Here is a 21,657-nt window from a genome sequence, read left to right on the forward strand (position 1 = left end):
CGTACATCTCTCTCTCTCTCTCTCTTATTGACAAGCGCAATTAATAGAAAAAAAAATATCGGGAATAAATATTAATTTTAAGATTAAAAGAATTATTCTCATTATCAAATTATTTTTTCTTTATAAAAATGATCGTCGTTGCCATCAAATAAATAATAATTAAAGGTAAAAAGGAAAAAATAAATGATTTATATTGTGATATACAAGCTGTCGTACCCATCAATGATTGAAACAAATCCAACAACCAGATAAATCAAATTTAATAAAATAATTGAGTTAATTTTATATGAAATTCATTTGACAGGAGAGTGTTTGTTTCTCTTCAAGATTAAAATAATAATAATAATAATCTTCAAAAGCTGAACGAAAAATAATGTACACCTATTGGTACCATAAATTAATTCTTGGTTTTGTAGTAATTTTATATTCGTTTATGTTGATTAATATTTTTCGCGAGGTCTTTTTTTAAATTTAATTAATAATTAACTTCAATTAAAGGTTCTTGCAACTCTATTAGGGATTTTTTTAAATGAAAAAATAAATATACTAGGTATAGATAATCTCTAATTTATAATTCAAAATTCTAAAATCAAAATTTTAATTTTCAAAATTTTTGTTACAATTACATAAACAGTTAATTTTTTGAATTTCTGAACTGTCATATTGGATTCGCCACTTCACATTCTATATAATTCTGATGTCAAAATCTTAATCTAACTATTCAACCCATTCAGTCAGTTAATCTAACTTTTGAAATAGGTCTCCCTGCAAACTAAATAGTTAAATTAATTAATAAACTAGTTAAATAACTAAAACAGAAATTGTTACCTAACAAATTAACAGCAGTATATTTTAGTAATCTAAAATTTTCATAGTCTAAATGGTACGGCCTTAGCGAATCTTTTTTCTCAGTGTATATGTTAGGCTCCAAATGCGAAAACGCTCATTGAGCGAAAAAATCGACCACAACGCGTTGTGGCTTATGAAATTTGTCCGAACCCGAATTTCGTTTCGTGGCTTACAAAAAAACGGTCACAACGCGTTGTGGCAAAGTCAAAACGGTCAAAAAGCGAATTCGTTTTACGTATCTTCTTGTATTGCACCACAACGCGTTGTGGCAATAAGGAATGGCCACAACGCGTTGCGGATGATTGTTTGAATTCAAACACTTGAGAAATACATATGTAAAATATTAATAATTAAAAATAATAATTTATTATAAGTAAATTATAAATAAATATTAATAAATACATTATAAATAAATATTTATAAGTAAATTTATAAAATAAATAATTTTTAGCACACTTTAAAATAAAAATCATAACATCTATATCATTTATATTTTAATAACATTAATAATCAGTTCATTTATGTATTATGTATTTTTATATGTTGTCATCTGGTAGCAAACAAGGTTTCGTAAGTTGTAATTGCAAACGATACTGCATTGATAAAAAATGCACTTGTCGTGCATCAGACATAAAATGCAATTCTAAATGCCACAAAAACAGTTCGTGCAAAAATAAATAATAAAATAATAAATTTAATTTGAAATAAACATACTTTCAATTATTTAAATTAGAAACTTAATATTGTTCATTTCATTTATTTCATTAAATTGTTGTTTAATATTTTACTCAAGTGTTTGAATTCAAACAACCATCCGCAACGCGTTGTGGCCTTTCCTTATTGCCACAACGCGTTGTGGTGCAATACAAGAAGATACGTAAAACGAATTCGCTTTTTGACCGTTTTGACTTTGCCACAACGCGTTGTGACCGTTTTTTTGTAAGCCACGAAACGAAATTCGGGTTCGGACAAATTTCATAAGCCACAACGCGTTGTGGTCGATTTTTTCGCTCAATGAGCGTTTTCGCATTTGGAGCCTAACATATATATTATGTATATAACGAAACTAATCTTCTCTCAAAGTCTTTATAGAATTTTATATTATACTGCAATCTTTCAAAATTAAATATTTTTCAACTAGAAAAATTCTAATAATCCAAATCTGTAACAGTTAATCTATATATATTCACATTGTACAGATTCTATTTCATAAGAAACATAAATATGTATTGTTACATTTACATTCGATGTTTTTACTTTTTTTATTTCAATTATTAAAAATTTTTCTTCAATTGCTTTTTTACATTAAAAATTTTTTTTTGATTAAATAGAATTTTCTTTTAGCCGAATTTTTATTTCTTCAAATTATTCTTTGATGGAATTTTCAAAAAAATTATTTTCTATATATTACAGAATTTTTACATAACCGAACATATTTATTCACATTATTTATATATTTGATCGAAAGTTTTTGATGAAAGTTAATTTGAATAAATTAAAGTTCTGTCAAATGAAAATTCGATCATATTAGAAATTTTGTTAAATGATTTTTAAGGTTAAAAGTAAAAATTCTGTGATATGAAAAATCGATTATATGGAAATTCTGTCAAATAATAATTCAAGCAAATGAAAATTCATCTAAAAGAAAATTCTATGCAATGAAATACTACCTAATAAAAATTCGATCAAATAGATATTCTGTGATATTGATTTTTGGTCAAAGAAAAATTCTGTAAATAAAAAAATTGGTTTAATGGAAATTCTACCAAAAACTAATTTAAACAAATATAAATTCGCCTAATTAAAAATTCTATCTAAAGATGTAACTTTATTTTTTTGTAACTGACCAAATTATACAATGCAAAAAAATTTTTTTGATTCAAATATTTGGTTATTTGACTATTATCAAATAAATATTTACTTGAACCAAATAATTTTTATTTAAATTAAAGAATTTTATATTTGATACAAAAAATTGTGTATTTGAAACAAATATAATTTAATTAACTTAAATAATAATAATTATTTAATACAAATAAATATTTGTTTGATAATAGTCAAGTAACCAATTATTTTAATCAAATAAATTTCTTTTCAAGTTACTTTTATTTATCAAATTTTGTAATCTTTTATATATTATTTTTGATATTTTTTTCAAAAGCTATCATTGTTTCGTTAACAATTTATAATCCAATTGAGACTGCGGTTTACTATGCTGCTGTTTAAAGTAGGAACTTAGTAAAACGTTTTTCCGTAAGGGTGAAAATCGTTTCATCAACTCTATCGATTTTCAAACTTATGAAAAAGTAACTTACTAGGGTTTTTACTTTGGACAACAGTATGTATACAAACTAAATGTATAAAAAAATAAAATAAAAATTTACTAAATGAATTAGTAGTTTTCTACTACATTGAAAAAAATTAACTAAGATCTTCAACTACCGTTGTTAAGTTAACTTAAAAGTAGTTAAATTTTTTTTATTAAAGTCTTTTTATTAATTATTAAGGTTTTTTATTTAATCTGACTTTATGTATGTGTAATTAATTTAACTACTTTTTTATGGAGTTAATAATTAGTAGTTAATTTGGCTAAGAAATGTAGTTAAATAAATTATAAAAACTAAAACAACTACAAAATCTAATTCTACCCAACAACATTCTTAAATATTTTATCTACTTTCTCAGAGTCAGTACAACTTTTTAAATTCAGTTTGAGAACCTATTGTACTAGGCAGAGTAGTTAAAAAGTACTCAAATCTACTAGTTTTTTTTTCAGTGTACACCGAGAAAAAATTTTTTGTTGATACAAAAAAAATCATTTTCTTTGTTTTAAGGCACAAAATTTCTTTGATTAAAAAAAAAAAAATTTGTTTCAAAAATAATATCTTTGTTATAAATAAATTTTCAGTTTTTAATATATTAGAGAATTTTTTCAATCCTATAATATCAATGCAAAAATTTTTTTAATGCAAAAATTTCTTTGCTTTAAAGCAAAAATTTTGTTGATTCAAAAAAAAAATTTATATTTAAATCAAAGAAACTTTCTTCTAATCTCAAAAAACCTGTTTTTATTTTAAAGGAAATTTTATTTTTAATGAAACAAAACTAGTCAATCACTGCAAAAAACTGTCTGTTTTAGAAGTGAAAAAATCGTCTTATTGTTTTAAGAATTATATTTTCCATAATTGTGTCTTAAAACAAAGACGTTTTTTGCACTTTAAAGACGAACAGTTTTTTGCAGTGTAAAGAAACAGATTTCGATCTTTAAATCAAATAATATCTTTTTTCGGGGTATAAAAAATTAACCCCTTTCTGTGCGGCGATGGTACGTGTATACATACCACCTATTTGCTTTTAGTTTTTTTTCTATATTTTGTATATATTTTACAGCACTCCTGTAAGTGTGGTTACTTTTTGGAAAAATATGGAAAAATAAAATTTTGAAATTTTTCTTAACTTTTTATTTGAAAAAAAACCAAATACTTTTTAGAATTTTCTCTCAATTTTTGGTTAGAAAAAAGTCGAACACAGTTTCGAAATTTTTCTTAACAGCTTATTTGAAAAAAATCGAACATTGTTTAGAAAATTTACTCAATTTCTGGTTAGAAAAAAGTCGAAAAGAGTTTCGAAATTTTTCTTAACATGTTACTGAAAAAATCGAACACAGTTTCGAAATTTTTCTTAACAGCTTATTTGAAAAAAATCGAACATTGTTTAGAAAATTTTCTCAATTTCTGGTTAGAAAAAAATCGAAATGAGATTCGAAATTTATCTTAACACGTTACTGAAAAAATCAAACACAGTTTAGAAATTTTTTTTAACACTTTGTTCGAAAAAAATCAAAACAGATTTCGAAATTTTCCTACATTACAATTTCGAAAAATTTCTAACCTTTTCGAAAAAAAACTGGCAAACTATTTTTCGAAAAAATTTTGAAAAAAATTTTTACAGTGATATACACAAAAAAATACTGCACCGCTAATTGTATACAGGAGTCAATTCTCAACAAAATTAAATAAAAATATATTCTTCACAATTAAATACAACATGAAAATGCCCTACACAATAAACTATTTACTAGAAAATTATCTTCATAAACTCTACACAAATAAACTCAACACATATTAAGATTTAGAATTAGAAAAATGAAAAAAAAAAATTTTATAATTCTACACAAATAAATACTACATCAGTAAATTTTACACAACTATAAAAAACAAAAAATTTATTTCGACACAAAAGGAAAGATTATTTTCATGTATCGAATTTAATTTTTTGTTTTTTATAGTTGTGTAAAATTTACTGATGTAATATTTATTTGTGTAGAATTATAAAAATTTTTTTTTTTCATTTTCCTAATTCTAACTCTTAATGTGTTGAGTTTATTTGTGTAGAGTTTATGAAGATAATTTTCTAGTAAATAGTTTATTGTGTAGGCTTTTTCGATGTAGTATTTAATTGTGAAGAATATATTTTTATTCAGGGTGTCTAACAAAGATTGAGAAAAAAATTCCCTGACTTTTCCCTGACATTTTTTGATTTTTTCCTGACTTTTTAATAACCTTATTTCTGCTTTTTTTGGACAAAAATATGATTACTGACATATTTAACAATAAATTAATTTCTAATGGTAGTAACAAATGGTAATAAAAACCATTTAAGTTTTTTTAGATTTAAAAATTTTTAAATTCACAAAAAAATTTTAATTTTTGTAGAAATTTACAGAAATTTCCCTGACTTTGAATGAAATTTTCTGCAATTCCCTGACATTTCCCTGACCAACAAAATTCCCTGACCGTTAGACACCCTGATTATTTAATTTTGTTGAGAATTGACTCGTGTATACAGTTAGCGGTGCAGTATTTTTTTGTGTATAGAGTTTATTTCTGTTGAATTCGTACCGCCCCGTCAATTTATCTCTAATTTTGATTTGCACAAACTTTCAAGAAATTAATCCATAGAAGCCTCCGAATAATTTTAAACCAATGTAATTCATATCGTCTCATTATTTTTTCGTTTTCGTTTATAAAAACGAATTTAGTCATTTTTGACTAAAAATTCGCTACTAATTAATTTAATGAACGAATCGGCGCAGTTGAATTAGTAACAAGTGTCTAATTCAGAGGGATGATGATGATAAAAGGAATATATAATAATAAGGGAGAGAAAAAAAAGAAAAAAAAAGAAAAAAAAGTGGAGGCGTGGTGCATACCTTCGCAGATGTACCCCTGCTGTATGAGGCCCCAGAGCATGTCGGTGCAGCTATGGCAGTACGTCGGCTTGTGAAAGGTTTTCTTACTGAAGCTGTGTCCATGGCTGGCTGGAGTCTCGGCCGAGACCGACGCCATGATCCCCGATCCACCGCGGCACCGCTCACGCCAGATTCTCACCGTGAAGCTACGTAGGGCGCGCCGCGCATCGACATATTATATATTACATGCCAACCACTACGTTATCTCGAAACCGTACGCGAACATTGCGTTGCTGCAGCCCGAGGCCCGTCACAACTACTTCTTCTTCTTCTTCAGCTGCTACTTCGTCTTCGTCAACGATCGCTACATTCACATGCCTGAGGCGCATTTCCGGATCAGGAAATAGCTCCTCTTCCTTGGCACCTCGTTGTTCTCGTCCTGTCACACTCTACGTTGGTTACTAGCCGCCTCCTCACAGCTGATGGTCATATCACGAGTGAAAATACACTATCGGCGCAACGTACGCGCATCCAACAAACGAACCAAGCGCCAATTGCCCTAGACAGCAAAGCAGCCTACTGATACTGTATTCCACTGACATTCAGCCCCACTCCGCAATAAAGGAGGGCGCCAGCCTCCACAATAAGAACACCCTTGCCACACAAAAATTTCAAGAGTTCCAAAAAACCACTTTTTTGTCCTCTTTTTTTTTCTTTTTTCTTGCCCTTTCACTTTTTTTTCCACCCAATTTTCTTCTTCTCCTCTCTATTCCTCACTTCTACCATTTCTTTTTTTCTCTCTCTCTCTCTCGTTTTTTTTTCTTCTTCTCCCAATAAGCTCTGTCGTCGCCCTTTCACTTGAGCCAAGATTTACACCTTGAAGAATGATGACAAGTGGTCAATGTCATTTGATGATAATAGAATTTTTGGTTTTAATTTTCACTTTTTTTTTTTCCCCCTTCTAATATCGCTTATAAATTTCACATATCTTGAATCGCGTGATAATTAAATTATTATTATTATACTCAATATAATGTTTATGATTTTGTTTTTAATTTTCTCTCGTTATGATCGACACGAATTTTGTGAGCTCGGGCTCGAGGGATCCGGGATCCCGCACGTCCAATCTCGACAGGAGGCCGAACGACGAGCGACGTCCAACGTCGACAGAGGAACGACGTCGACCATGACGGTGACGACGATAGTTGCGCGCCGACGCAACTTTTGTGACGTAGATTGAAACGCGTGTATATATGTATACAGCCAGGGTATATCAATCGAGGGAGAAAAAAAAGTGAGAGAGAGGGAGGGAGGAACTTTCAGAGAATGGAGATTTTTCATTATTCTTATATACATGTATGCGCTCAATGGTAATTGGGGGGAAATTAGTCAGGAAAAGATTAGTTTTTTGGTTATATTGATTTTTTTTCCCGAAAACGCTACTCCTTGTGATGCACATATATATATATAGAGAGAGAGAAAATTTTATATTTTTTTCTCATTCTCAATTTATATATATATATATACCCAACCAAAAATTTCAGTATTATACCAGAGTTGACTACTGGCGCAGTACTGGTGCAGTATTGGCTGCCGAGGCTGGGCAGTCTGTACTGAACCAGTACTGGTATGTTCATTGTATCAGTACTGTTGCAGTACCATCCTCCCAGTACTGGCAAACCAGTACTGAGCCGATATTGAGCCAGTACTGGCTTAAATACTAGTTTACAAAAAGTTCTAGAGTGAACCTGATGAATCTGTTTATTTAAATATTTTGTTTATAAAAATTTTTTCACCTTGATTTTATTTTTCAAAATTAAAATGTATTTTATTTTGCTTTTCTGTGGGCTAAATTATTGAAATAAAAAGTTTCCTGAGACCAATTCCAAAAGATTTTGCAAGATTTTCTTATTTTTTTTTAGATATTCAATAAACTAAAAAAAAATTTTGAACGATCAAACTAAAAATAAATAAATTTGTTTATATAATAAATTTATATTTTTTAAAATAAAAATTTAAAAAAAATTTTCTTGACAACACTATTGTTAAAAATCAAAAAACAACTTTTATTTTCTTAAAAAAGTTTTTCAAAAATTCATTTTGATGCAAATATACATATATGTGAATAAAAATAGATATTATACTTTTGAAAAAAACTTAAAATTAAATATATTTTTACCCGAAAATTTATAAACCTACAAAAAATTACGTATACTTTTTTTTCTCAAAACTTTGGTTTTATAATAAACATATTTTTATATTTATTTTTTGATTTTTTAAAATAATAATTTGCAATATGAGGCATTCTATCTAAACCCGTTCCACCTTCAAAAGACGATCGCCAGCAGAGCGTTTTTTAAGTTAATATTTTTATATCAAAAGTAAATAATTTATATAATGTTACACACTATTTCGAAAGAGAATTTAACGACCTTTCGATTGGTCTTAACATTTTTTTTAATTTCTTACAATTTCAAACAGAAATTTCGTTTTGAAATATTCAACTCTTGATATCTCAAAACACCCCCCCTTCAATTTTATTTTAATATATATGAAAATAAAGCTTAGTTTTTCTAGTTTCAAATTCCGTTTGGTTTATCATGGACATTTGTGAGGATTTTTGGATAACAGTGATTCAAAATATGTGTTTTTGAAAACTTTGACACGAAGTATGAAGTTGAATCCTAACCCACATTCAACCTACGTCACACACGAATTTCATTGTTTTGAAAAAAAATCGCAACCTATAATAATAAAAATTTTCTGTAAGGAGATTAATAACATCGTATTTATTTTAACCCCTTGACAGTCCAGGGCCCATATGTGGCCAGAAAAAGTCGTGCCACCTTTGTGCAAGTGGCCATATATGGCCACCACAAAAAAATAATACTAAATTTAATTTGATTCTCCTGAAATTTGTTACTCGGGGGTTTTTGGGGTCGCTGAATCCAAATTTAAAGTCAGATTTCAAAAAAACAAAATGGCGGACCCAAAATGGCGACCATGAAAACTTAAAATTTATCAGATTTACATGAAACTCGTTGCTCAGGGGTTTTCGGGGTCGCTAAATTTGAATCTGAGGTCGGTTTTTCAAAATTCAAAATGGCGGATCCAATATGGCAACCCAATATGGCGGATAATTTAAAAATTAATGCGTTTTGACCACAAATTGTTACTCGGGGGTTTTTGTAGTCGCTGAATTCGAATTTGAGGTCAGTTTTTCAAAATTCAAAATGGCGGATCCAATATGGCGGACAAATATGGCAGACAATTTGAAAATTGATGTGTTTCCACCGAAAATCGTTTTTTAGAGATTTTTGGAGTCGCTGAATTTGAATTTGATGTTAGTTTTTCAAAATTCAGTAAGGAAAATCCAAAATGGCGACCAAAATTTTAGAAATAAATAAAAATCTGATGCTAGACTTTTTTGAATTTAAAAAAAACGACCTCAAATTCGAATTCAGCGACCTCAAAAACCCCCAAGTAACAAATTTCAGGCAAATGGGATCAATTTTTTTAAAATTTGTCCGCCATATTGGATCCGCCATTTTGAATTTTAAAAAAACGAATTTTGAAAAACTGACCTCAAATTCGAATTTAGCGACCACAAAAACCTTAAATATGATGAAGTCATATTTTTTTGGAAACTTTTTTTTCGAACCGTTTTAGGCCCACCAGCGATTTTTAACTGGACTGCGAAGGGGTTAATAAAATTCTTTTAAGTGATTTTTGAGTTTAAATTTAAAATTACTCACCAAATTAATTTTTTAATATTAAATGCAATTATTATTGGAGGAAAATTTTAAATAAATACTTTTATTTTATGAAAAAAAAGACATTTTTTTGTAGGTTAAACGAAACATTTTTTATTTCAGCAAAAATTAAACAGAAGAATTATAGTCCTTGAAAAAATACTAATTTTTAAATAACAAATTTTTTTCTTTATTTAGTTTTGAAAAATTTACTTTCCTCGGACGAAGAATATTTTTTTAAAAGCATTTGTGTTTCAGAAACAGGAATGAAGGTGTGATATTTTTGTGTTCCTGAAATTGTTTTAGATTCATTAAATCTTTTTTTAAGAAATTTTTTTAAAAAAATTTCAGAGTAAATCATACTTTGACTCTTGCTTAAAAATCTCAGAAGTACAAAAAATTAGAAAAATTGTTCTCATATAGCAACAATTATTATCACATTGCAAAAATTCACAATATTGCGTACTAATATTGCTTTTTATTTGTCTCTTATAAATAATAAAAATTATGCTAATGAAAGATAAAAGCTGTAAAATTATAAAAAATTATTCTAATAGAGATTTATTCCTCTCATTTTTCTTGATATATTTAAAAATAGTAGAACTCAATCCAATTAATAGAATGGAAGATATAGCAGTTTAAATTTTTTTGTTATTATTGCAAAACTCATTAAACTAAAAAATATTTTAAGCTGAAATTTACGTTAAAGATTAGTCTAACTATATATATATGTAACAAAATTCCAAAGTTTCATTAAAATTGGTTAACCTACTTTGAAAAAGTGAAAATCTCATGTGGAATCGCACCAATAATAAATTTTAGAAATTTCTCTTTCTTAACTACTTATTGAAAAAGTAATTTGATTTAACTAAATAGAAGAAATAATTATTCAAAAACAATCTTATATTGTCAATTGTTTACTAGGGGTGTTATTTTAAAATAGAGAATTATATAATTTAAGAATATAATAATTTAAAATAGAAGTTAGGAAGACGAAGCGGCGCTTTATTTTTTATAAAAAATAAAATAAAAATACAAGAAAAGTAAAATAAACAATGGTAATATAATAATAATCATAGTATAGTAAAATAATATAAATTGGCGAACTAATTGAAATACTTAATAATACTTAATGATACTATTATTTAACAGAAATAATACATGTTAATTATTTGTTCAAGAATAAAAAAACATTCACGTAAATTAAATAAAAAGGACGCTGACTTGAGAATTAATATCTAAAGACATACGTCTTATTGGCACTGACTGTTACTATACTTAATCCTTGGCTGACCCATATCATCTGTATATACTGGTTGATACTTACTACTTATTATATATATATACTACTTACTTTATTTATGCTTCTTCGATGAGGCATTATCCCTGAACTGTCCCAAGTTAAAAAAAAAGTTATAGAATTGACTTGATACTTTTGAAATATGTTGTTCTAGTAGATTCTATAGTTGACATAAATTTATAGTAAAAAATAATGAAATAAACATGAATAAATTATAATAATAATAATTAAAACTATAAATTTAAATAGGTATAATATTTCGATACCCATGTGGAAATTTTTCCAAAGTAGCCCACACTGATATTGGACGCTAATTTGGCCCCAATTGGGCTACTTAAAGTTGAGATTTCACACCGAAAAAACACATCTGGGCCAAAACTGGGCTTAGGACTAAAAACTCACTGTCAAGTTAAAAATCTGACAACCACAAATTAGTATATTATTAGAAATGAACAAATGATAAAATCTAATTGATTTAATTAATTTTGTTCATTAAAAACGTGCTTTATTTATTTATTTATTTATATTAACATTAAAATTCAATTTTTTTTTTTGAAAAATTTTATGAGTCACATTTACAAAACAGTTTGTAAGTACAAATTGTATAAAAAATTATCTAAATTAAATTAAACAAATTCTTGATAAACTAATATTATTATAATATTGTCATTAAGACTATATAATCTTAATACTAAAATTAAATTCTATAAAAAATCAATTTTTTAAACTTTATTTACAATTTGATTTATTACTTTTTTTTAAGTTAAAATTTTCGAAAAATGGAAAATTTTGTAATAAGAATAATATGATAATAATAACAATAAATAGTAATAATTCAAGAATATGTTTTAATTTAATTTAGATAATTTTTTATACAATTTGTACTTACAAACTGTTTTGTAAATGTGACTCATAAAATTTTTCAAAAAAAATTGAATTTTAATGTTAATATAAATAAATAAATAAACAAAAAGAAAGTTTTTGTTAAACAAAATGAACTATTATACTGATTTTTTAGTGAAAATTCCACCTTGGGCTAAGATAGGATTTAAATGAGAAATATTTCATAAAATTTAATAATTAATTTTTTTCAGTGTATATTTACAATATTTTTAAAATTTCAATATTCAATATACCGTAAAGTACTTGACGTCTTTTTTTCTGCTAGAGGCATAATTTTCTACTCATATGAAATGCATATGAATAACAACCCCTTGAAGAACCTTTGACATTTTCAGATATGATCGACGTGTTCTCCTTTCGTCAATTAATATTGCCGAACATTATTTCAGATTTTATATATATATATATATATTCTCAATTATGTACACTGCGCCAGGATTTCAACTTTATATTTTTTATCTAACTCTTTATAATAAAATGAAAAAAAATTTTAATTTCATTCAATCTCATATTATATCTGTTTTATACTTTTAAAACACTACAGAAAACATCTTTAAAAGGAAGTTACTTTAATTATTAAATATTTAATTAGGTTAATAAAATTACGTTAATTGTACATTTATCAACTACAATCTAATTAACTTAAAATATATTTAATTAAACTACATCAAGTAGATTTATAAATAAAAAGATTGAATTGTCAACAAAATTAATTATAAAAATACATCTACTCTCTAAATCTGAATTAGTAAAAATGTTTACTAATTTAAATTAGTGACTCACTTTTTGCTTTAGAATTAGTAAAATTTTACTAATTATTAGTAACTTTTACTAACAATTAGTAAAATTTAACTAATTCTAAAGCAAAAAGTGAGTCACTAATTTAAATTAGTAAACATTTTTACTAATTCAGATTTAGAGAGTATCAATCAATTTTGCCATCACACTATACGTAATTTAATTCTTAATGAAAAAAATATATTATAAAATTAATTATTTTATTAAATGAGAAAAACAGTAGAAACCCGTTTATCCGGACCTCGATCAACCGGATTTTCGATTATCAGGACGAAATTTTCATTTCGTATTTTTTTCCTCAATGATTATAGGCATTTTAATGTATGCCTATATATATATTTGTCCTAATATGTATGTAAATTTTATATTTTCACATGAACCGTTGCGTTTTTATTTAAAAATTTTAAAAATATATTTTTACAAACTTTTCTAACATAATTTTTACTAAATATTTATGTATTTATTTATATAGTATCTAAGAATTTTTTTTCATGTTTTGAAATAAATAAATATGAAAGATTAAAGAAAATTTGTGTGTTTTGTAATTTCGATTATCCGGATTTTCGCATATCCGGACAACTGCCTGCATCTATTAGTCCGGATAAACGGGTTTTTACTGTACCTGTTATTTTTATTGTTTTCAAACATTTTTTCCACGTAATTGTTATATTTAGTACATCTGAATGAAAGGAAATTTTTTTTTGTCCTACACGGAAAAACTTTGTTCAAGAATCACGATGTTAGAAATTTTTAAAAATGCCATTTAAAACGTTCAATTTTATACGAAATAGTGTAAGTGTATGAATTACTGCTGATGCGCCAATTACTGCGATTTTTATAAAATTAGTAAAACTTAGTAATTGAGAACATAAAACTGCTTCAAAATGACTTTAAAACTTATTCCAAAAGATATTTGATATTACATCCGCTAATGATGCATATTTCGACTATTATCAAATTATTTATTCAAGTTACAATTGAATCTATCACAGTAATTAGAGCATGCGTATATTTTTCTCATGCTACTATTACTGTGGTCTATCCAGTCAACCTAACCTCTAAATCAACACTTTTAGCGTTGCAGTAATTGATGCACACAATTCGCAGTAATTCATGCAAACTTGCAGTAATACCAGCATATGCCATTTTTAAAAAAGTTAATATTTTTAATAATATATTTGTTATTTCTTCAAGTTTAAAGTTACACAGAAACAGAACGCACATGTTGTTATGGCAATGTAAGACTTACTTAAAATTCTATCAATATAATTTTTTCTTCTATAAACACTTTTCTTAAATATTTGCAACGAAATTCTTAATAAATTTAGAAACAATATTTCATGAAATTTCAGTTATTTTCGTTTACTTACGTGTTCCATATTCATACTTCCCACCCGTAACAAAAACTCTGCTCTGTTTTTAGGCTGTTTCCACAATAGCTAAATCGTATCGTCTTCAAGACGATTTTTTAGGATGAGACGATGCGCGCGCATTCATTGTCAACTGTCGACAAAATTAAGGATACTGCCACAACTCAATAGGCCAACGCAGAATAAATTCACGATTTGCGAAAGTCGTTCAGGTCTGAGCAGAATAGAAACGTAACCGGAATCGTAATCGCAAACGCAATCGAAAGAATGAGTTAGAAAAGGATAGATATATTGTTTGTCCTTCTCTAACTCATTATTCCAATTGCGTTTGCGGTTACGCTTCTATTCTGCTTTGGCCTTTCGTGAACGAGATGCATGAGATAGAACCTATTTTGCTTAGGCCTTTAGACAAAAAATGTTAGGTTATGTTTGTTATTTTTAGATTGAAAATACACAGAGCATAGAGTAGTATAAGGAGACCGAACGACCATGTTAAATCTGCGTTAAAAGTGGACCAAATTTTGGTAATCGCTTAGTGTCATGAAAATACGTAATGGAACACTAGCGCCACTGATTAAACCGAAAATAATGAGACTGAAAAGGATAGTGATATATCCTTGTTCTTTTCACTCTCATTATTTTCGGTTTTGCATTCTGCATTTACAGAACATGTAACTCCATCCTAAGTCTTCATTAGAAGTCTTCATATTCGCCAAAAAAAAACTGATTTTGGTTTTACATAATTAAAAAGAAACATTTAAATTTAAAAAAAAATTATAAATTTCCCCAAATGTCACAAACTTTTTTTCTCAAATTATAAAATTTGTTTATAACAATTAGTTGTTGTTTTATAATTTATTTTTTAATTATTGTTCCTTAAATTTACATATTCGTAATTAATTTATTTTTTATCTCGTCAAAAATATACTAAAAATATTTACACAAACACACACGATAAGCTTATATTATTTATTAACTTTTCATACGCTCAAAATCAAAACAATAAGTTGGTGAAGAAAGTAATACGATACCATTTTCTTTACAAAAATCCATTGCCCTAATGCTAACATGTGAAAAATGATTATCTAATAAAAGTAATATTTTATTCATAGGAGATACATTTGCATGTTTTTTAATGTGTTCAAGAAAGAGAAGAAATTTTTCATCCTGTATCCAACCGGAATTTTTGACATTTTTAGTTAAATCAATTGATTCATTGAACTGATCTTCATTATTAATCCGAGGAATTATAAACAATGGAGGCATAAAATTTCCCAAGGTATTTACAGCAATAACAACAGTATCTCCTTCATCAGAATTGAGTTTTCCATTTTTTTCTGCAGCGAATTTTGTTGCCTCCATCTCAGATTTTTTAATACACGTTTTATTGACATTATATATATTTTGTGCTTCAAAATTATTTTGATCAATAATAATTCTTGCATTCTCATAAAAAGTATTCTCGTTGTTCTTATTATTATTATTGAGGCTTACAGTTTCTGCTACACGGGCTGACAATTCAGTGTTTCTTTTTAAAAATGATCTTAACCATTCTTCGCCTGCTGTCTTTTTTACACTCCAAGTTGAAGGTCGTGTTAAATTATACTTAACAGTAAATTCGTAAGCTAATTTTCTTATTTGTTTCATAGATAGACCAGAAAATATATCGGCATAACGAAACAAATAATTTGAAAATTCAAGTTCTTGATTTTTATTAAAAACTTTATTGTGTGCAACATAGCCCATGCTAACATTTTTTTTCTCATCTTCATTTTCTACGCTATCGCGTTTACGTACATATCTTAAAAGTGAAACGTAATTAATTCCATTCATCTCTGCAGCTTTTCTCAATGATTTGCCATCTTTTACCTGATCATAAGCACGATGAAAGAGGGACATGTCGCTTGGTCCTCTCGTCGTTTTTCTCACACGTTCCCTTGGCATCTGGAAATTTTGTAAAAGATATTTTATTTCCCATTTCTCATTTTACTTATTTTGCAAATTAAACAAGTTAAAAAGTTGTTCATTTCATGATCATTTAGCTTCCTTATCATGATAAACACTTATATACCTATTTTATTAGTTTTAAAAAAATTCAAAATTTCAATTTTTTATTCAAAATAAAAGTAACAATCAATTTTATAAATATTGATAAAATGTAAACTTTATAAACATCAATCGATTTATTTTGATGTCAGGAATACAACTCTGACAAAATTTATTACAAATTTTCATGAAGAAAATAGTTATTTCAAAAAATACAAATGTAAACAAGGGGTAAATGTAAACAGCAGATATTGCAGCTTAATTTACAGATTTAAAAATAAGTTCGACCCCAATATTTTAACCTCAGCTCACCTGCAACAGGTTCTGAGTATTGCCAATTTTTTTTTCGACAATTGTCAAAGCCATACTCCAATTTGTCGCTTAATGCATGAAAGATTGAAAATCAAAGTTTTACTGTTTCAGTATTTTGTCTCGCATTTGAATAAAAATGAACTAAAAATTCAAACTAAAATTTCTAATTATTCCTTATGAATCCCTTAACAAAAGCTGACTTTGATTTTTTAATTTCGTCAATTCAGTTAATAGATAATTAAGTGTTTACATTTACCCCGAGAATTTGAAAACTCGGGGTAAATGTAAACAGAATTTCTGCTGCATTTTAAAAGAAAATAATTGAATAAATTTGCTTCTATTTCACAATTACATTATTTTGGCCCTGTAAAATTACATAAAAAACAAAATTGGATCTTCTTTTATATCTCCTTCGTGTTAGTCAGTTGCAGGTATAAACCTGCATAGTATTGCATAGTGCATTTACGTGTTTAAAATATAGGAAAGCGATTCTTCACGATTGGTGAATAAAACTCAGGTACGTAGGAATCCTAGAATAAGAGTGAGTGATTGATTGATTGATGGATTGATTGGTTGATTGATTGGACGATTGATTTATGGATTGGTTGATTGAGTAATTGGTGGATTGATTGGTTGATTGCATAATTGATTTATAGATTGGTTGATTGGTGGATTGATTGGTTGATTGATCCGCCATTTTGAAAATTTTAAATTTGTCTTCAAATTCGTATTCAGTGACCTCAAAAACCCCCGAGTAACGAGATTCAAACAAATTTGATCAATTTTTAACAATATTTTTATGTTTGTCCGCCATTTTGGATCCGCCATTTTGAAATTTAAAAATTCGATTTTAGAATCTTATTCAGCAACCTTAAAAACTTATTTTCACCAAGTTGAATGAAAATCTATTAAAATTTATTGAAGTTATTTAAGTTTTTACATTACTAGTTTTGTTATGGTAATGATTGCTTATTTTATATGTTGCATATCAATCAATTGGTTCAATTATTTTACATCTACCAAGAATTTTTTTTCAGTTTTTACATCCCTTTACACAGTAGTATACTTGGGATAACTTTTTTCTTAAACCTCTTTAAACTACAGGGGTGTTTACATTTACCCCGAATTTTGGGAAAATTTCAAAATCTCGGGGTAAATGTAAACAGTCAGTTTTAAGCGATTCAAGTTGATCATTATTTTGTTGTACCTCATAAAATGTTTCTAGGGAAGTGAAGTAACAAGTTCATGCAGTAGAAAACCGGAAGTATTGCTTTCTAAAATAAAAAACTTACGTTATTGTCGAAACTAAGCAAATCCGTTTACATTTACCCCAAATGACCCTACAAAAAACGATTTTTTTCAAAAAATAAAAAAAATAATTTAATCTATAGATTTCACTAAAATATGAACATTATAAAGGTTAATCGATTCGTTTTAATGCAAGAAATAAGTTTTTTTTACCAAACAAAATTAAATTTACAATGAAAAAATTTTTTAAAAAAATAAAATTTTCAAATTTTAAAAAAATTGTAAAAAAAATGTGAATTTATTCGGAAATTCTTGTGTCCGATTTTAGATATTAATGACTGCATTAAGCATACAAAATTTCAGGGCAATCCGTCAAAACGTTTCTAAGATAATTTGTAACAAAGCTGAAGTAAGCAACGTTAATGATAAACAATTTTTAAAGAAATAATTTTTTAAAATGAAAAATTTTATAATTTTTTGTATAAAAAATATTTTTTTTAGGCAAAAAGTTATAGAATTTTTCATTTGAAAAAATCGTTTACCATAAGAGTTGCGTACTTCAGTTTCGTATTTGTACACAAGATTTTGTGACATACACACACACACATACATCTGGACATTTGTTTAAAATTTCATATATATGTATTCTAGATAAAAATAAGCCCATCTAACCAATTTTTAAAAAATTGAAAATCGTCAAAAATACAAAGCTTCCTCGGCAGGAGAGGATGCAAAATTAATTAATTTATTAAATTAAAAACAAAATACCCATGACTTTTTTTAAAACAAACTGATGTAACTATTCCAAAATTCAATTATGTTAAAAATTTTGAATGTAAAGAATCTTTGCAAAATTAATTATTAGCAATAATTTTAATGAAATTCTTTGAAAATGCAATTATTTTAAACATTTTTCAACGAACAATTCTCGAAAATTCAATTATTGTCTAAAATTTTTTTAAAAAAAGTTTTCAAAAAAAGACGGTATCACTTTTTAAAGAAAAAAATTTTTTTTTCTTCATATAAAGTCGTTATCAAAAGTACACAAAATTTTTCAAAAAAAAAAAAACAATTGTATTGAACAAAACATAAATACTGTTATTTTTACATTCGATGTTTTTTTACTTTCGTTATTTTAATTATTTATAATTTTTCTTTAACTACTTTTTTTTAAATTGAAAAAAATTTTTATTTGTTATTTTGAACATTGAAAATTTTTTGTGTTTTTACTTTATTATTTTTTACATAATTTTTTTAAAAATTTATTTTAAACATAATTTTTTTTAAATATTAAAAAATTTGTTATATATAGGTATACAAAATAAAAGTTTAAAAAAATGTTGTAAAAAATAACAAAATAAAAAAACAGACCAATTTTCACAATTTTCAAAAAAACAAACAATTTTTTTATCGACGTAAAAAAAGTAATTAAAAAAAATTGTAAATAATTAAAATAACAAAAGTAAAAACATCGAATGTAAAAGTAATAATATTCGTAATAATAATGTTCGTGGTTTCGTTCAATCTAAAATTTGTTTGAATTTTTTTTGTTTTTTTTTTTTTATTTACATTCTCATTGAAGTCTTTTTGATTCTCATTTACAACTCATACCAAAATTTGGTATGAGCACATTACCACAAATGTGTTTTGACAGATTTGAGGTTATGTTTTGAGCACAACAAAAACACTGAATTTTGACCCATTTTTTATGCAGTACAGCAGACGATATTTTGTCTCGTGAGATAAAGAAACAATAATTTAATAAAAATAATAATAATAATAATAATAATAAATAATTATAAGTTTCGTGACCCAGAAAATACCTATTTTATTGAAAAAGAAATTTTGTTTTCTCCTTGCAATATAGTGTTACAATAATAGTGAAAATTGTATTGATTGGAAAATCGTTACAATTGTACTCACCTACCCTCTTTGTAGAAAAAATTCACAGCAACGAAAAAAAAATCTTTGAATAAAAAAACAAAAAACTATACTACACTGCCTCAATCTTCAAAGGCTTATTTTTTATATGTACAAAAATAAAAAAATTGAATACTTAAATTTAAATATATACACATATAGAATAATTTAAAAAAAATACTTACTTTGTCTTGAGAACTAAAATATGCGGCTTTTTATATGGGAAATTATCAAACAACTGCGATCTATTGTACGAACGTAACTCCCCTCTCACTCACACTTTACCACAACCGTATCTTGTTACAATCGTACCCAGTCTACTCTGACTATATAAAAAAATATCGCAGATACAATTAATAAAAAAAAAATCTTCTTTTTAAAAAAATTGTCACAAAATCCTACAATTTATTGTATTTTAGCTATTATAATAACTCGAAATTTTGGAAAAATAAAAATTTGAACTTCTCTCATAATTTCTATTATTTTTCATCAACAATTTTTTTTTACATTTTTTTTTTTTTTCATACTTTTGAACAATCAATTGTATGGATTTTGAAAAATGTCAATTTTTTCAAAAATTTAAAATTTCTAAGAAATAAAAAAAAATCTAAAGTAGTAAAAAATTATTTTTTCCCCTATATGTATTTTTTAATAATGAATATGCAGAATGATTTTTATGTTCCAGACTCTCTAAAAAAAAAAAATGTAATCTTATTTTTTTCGTTTTCTAAACAAAAAAAGTGTAATTAAAAAAAAATCTAGGGGGTCCGGAAAATAAAAATCACCCGCCTGTTTATGGTTTTAGGTATATACTAAAGAAAATTAATACTTCTACATTATATAAATTTCAATTGGAAAATATTTGACTGTTGATCCATTTAAAATTTAACTTCTTTTTATTACTTTGTGTACATTTTTTTAAATACGTTTTCCTCATTTTTTTTCATAATTCCAAAAAAATTAATTGTACTGGATCAGACCATTATATTTCGACCAAAGTTGTTGCGGCCTAATTTTAAAAAAAATTTATACTTGCAGTACTGATTCTTTATGATATGCAGAGAACGAAATAAAAAGATTTATTACAAAAATTTCTTTATTTTTCTCAAAATATGAGTTTAAAGTGGAGAAGGTCCGGAAAACTGTCACTTTTTTAGCAATTATAAAATATATAAAAAAACATATAATAATTGTTAAAAAGTAAAAAGAATTATTGTTTCTTGTTTAGAATGAATTGATTTATTATTTTCTAATGATTAAATTAGCGAAAAAATTAAAATAATGGATAAAATATGTCTTTAAAGTTAGTCTGTCAAATAACCTAATTTTTCGATTTTTATCAGTTAATTACAATTAAGTGGAATTATTAAATTAAATTTGAACTTACCTAAACTTTGCAACTGAATATCTTAGTTAAAGAAAAATAAAAAAAATTGGCACTTGCACAGCAGCTAAATCGGATCGAAATCTACGCGCACCATAAATTCCGTTTTGGTCCCGAAACTATTTTAGGAGATATAGGCGATTAAAAATTGCACATTATTTTCAGGTTAAAACTGTACTTGCTTCTAACTTGAAGTTGGTCTACTCTCAGCGATCGCGTTCAATGTTTAGATTTTGAAATTGATATAACGGCGAAAATTAAAATATTTTTCAAAATTAGAAAATAATTCGCAGTGCAATCGATAATTAACTATAATAATCTGCTAATATTATTAATAAAGCTGAAAAAATAAATCTAAAAATTATGACAATTTAGTCACAACGTAAATTAAAATACTTTTCAAAATTATTTGTGATTTTTGTAAAATCTCTGTATCAATTTTTTTTAAAATTAGGCCGCAACGACTTTGGTCGAAATATAATGGTCTGACCCGTACTGATTTTCAAAAATTTTCATTTTTTCAAAAAATAAAAATTCTAAAATGATGTTAAATATTTTTTAAAATTTTTATAATATAGAATAAT

At 26.3% G+C, this 21,657-nt stretch overlaps 2 protein-coding genes across 7 annotated transcripts in view; both read right to left on the bottom strand.

Annotated features, from left to right (window-relative positions):
* LOC127277611 (diacylglycerol kinase theta) overlaps positions 1 to 7,245 on the bottom strand; it is an 89,980-nt gene extending 82,735 nt beyond the window's left edge. For 2 of the 6 annotated variants that reach the window (XM_051298885.1, XM_051298886.1), the window contains exon 1: positions 6,062 to 7,241. In XM_051298885.1, coding sequence (XP_051154842.1) covers positions 6,062 to 6,197 — 136 coding nt within the window. In that variant the 5' untranslated portion in view covers positions 6,198 to 7,241. Of the gene's footprint in view, positions 1 to 6,061 lie in introns of all 6 variants that reach the window. The other 4 variants (XM_051298888.1, XM_051298889.1, XR_007842385.1 and 1 more) reach the window with 3 other exon arrangements.
* Positions 7,246 to 15,118: 7,873 nt separating this feature from the next.
* On the bottom strand, positions 15,119 to 19,982 carry LOC127277619 (uncharacterized). Its single transcript, XM_051298905.1, has 2 exons — positions 19,875 to 19,982; positions 15,119 to 16,107 (listed from the first exon to the last, which is right to left on the bottom strand). The coding sequence occupies exon 2, from the start codon at positions 16,105 to 16,107 to the stop codon at positions 15,136 to 15,138; it is 972 nt and encodes a 323-aa protein (XP_051154862.1). The 5' UTR covers positions 19,875 to 19,982; the 3' UTR covers positions 15,119 to 15,135.
* Positions 19,983 to 21,657: the final 1,675 nt, after the last annotated feature.

The sequence above is a fragment of the Leptopilina boulardi genome, unplaced genomic scaffold (assembly GCF_019393585.1).
Source record: "Leptopilina boulardi isolate dan_hultmark-lab unplaced genomic scaffold, ZJU_Lbou_2.1 LbouV2_172, whole genome shotgun sequence".
Taxonomy (NCBI): domain Eukaryota; kingdom Metazoa; phylum Arthropoda; class Insecta; order Hymenoptera; family Figitidae; genus Leptopilina; species Leptopilina boulardi.

Bases quoted from the DNA above. Each gene is read 5' to 3' on its own strand.
- LOC127277619 (XM_051298905.1), bottom strand. From the start codon at position 16,107: ATGCCAAGGGAACGTGTGAGAAAAACGACGAGAGGACCAAGCGACATG.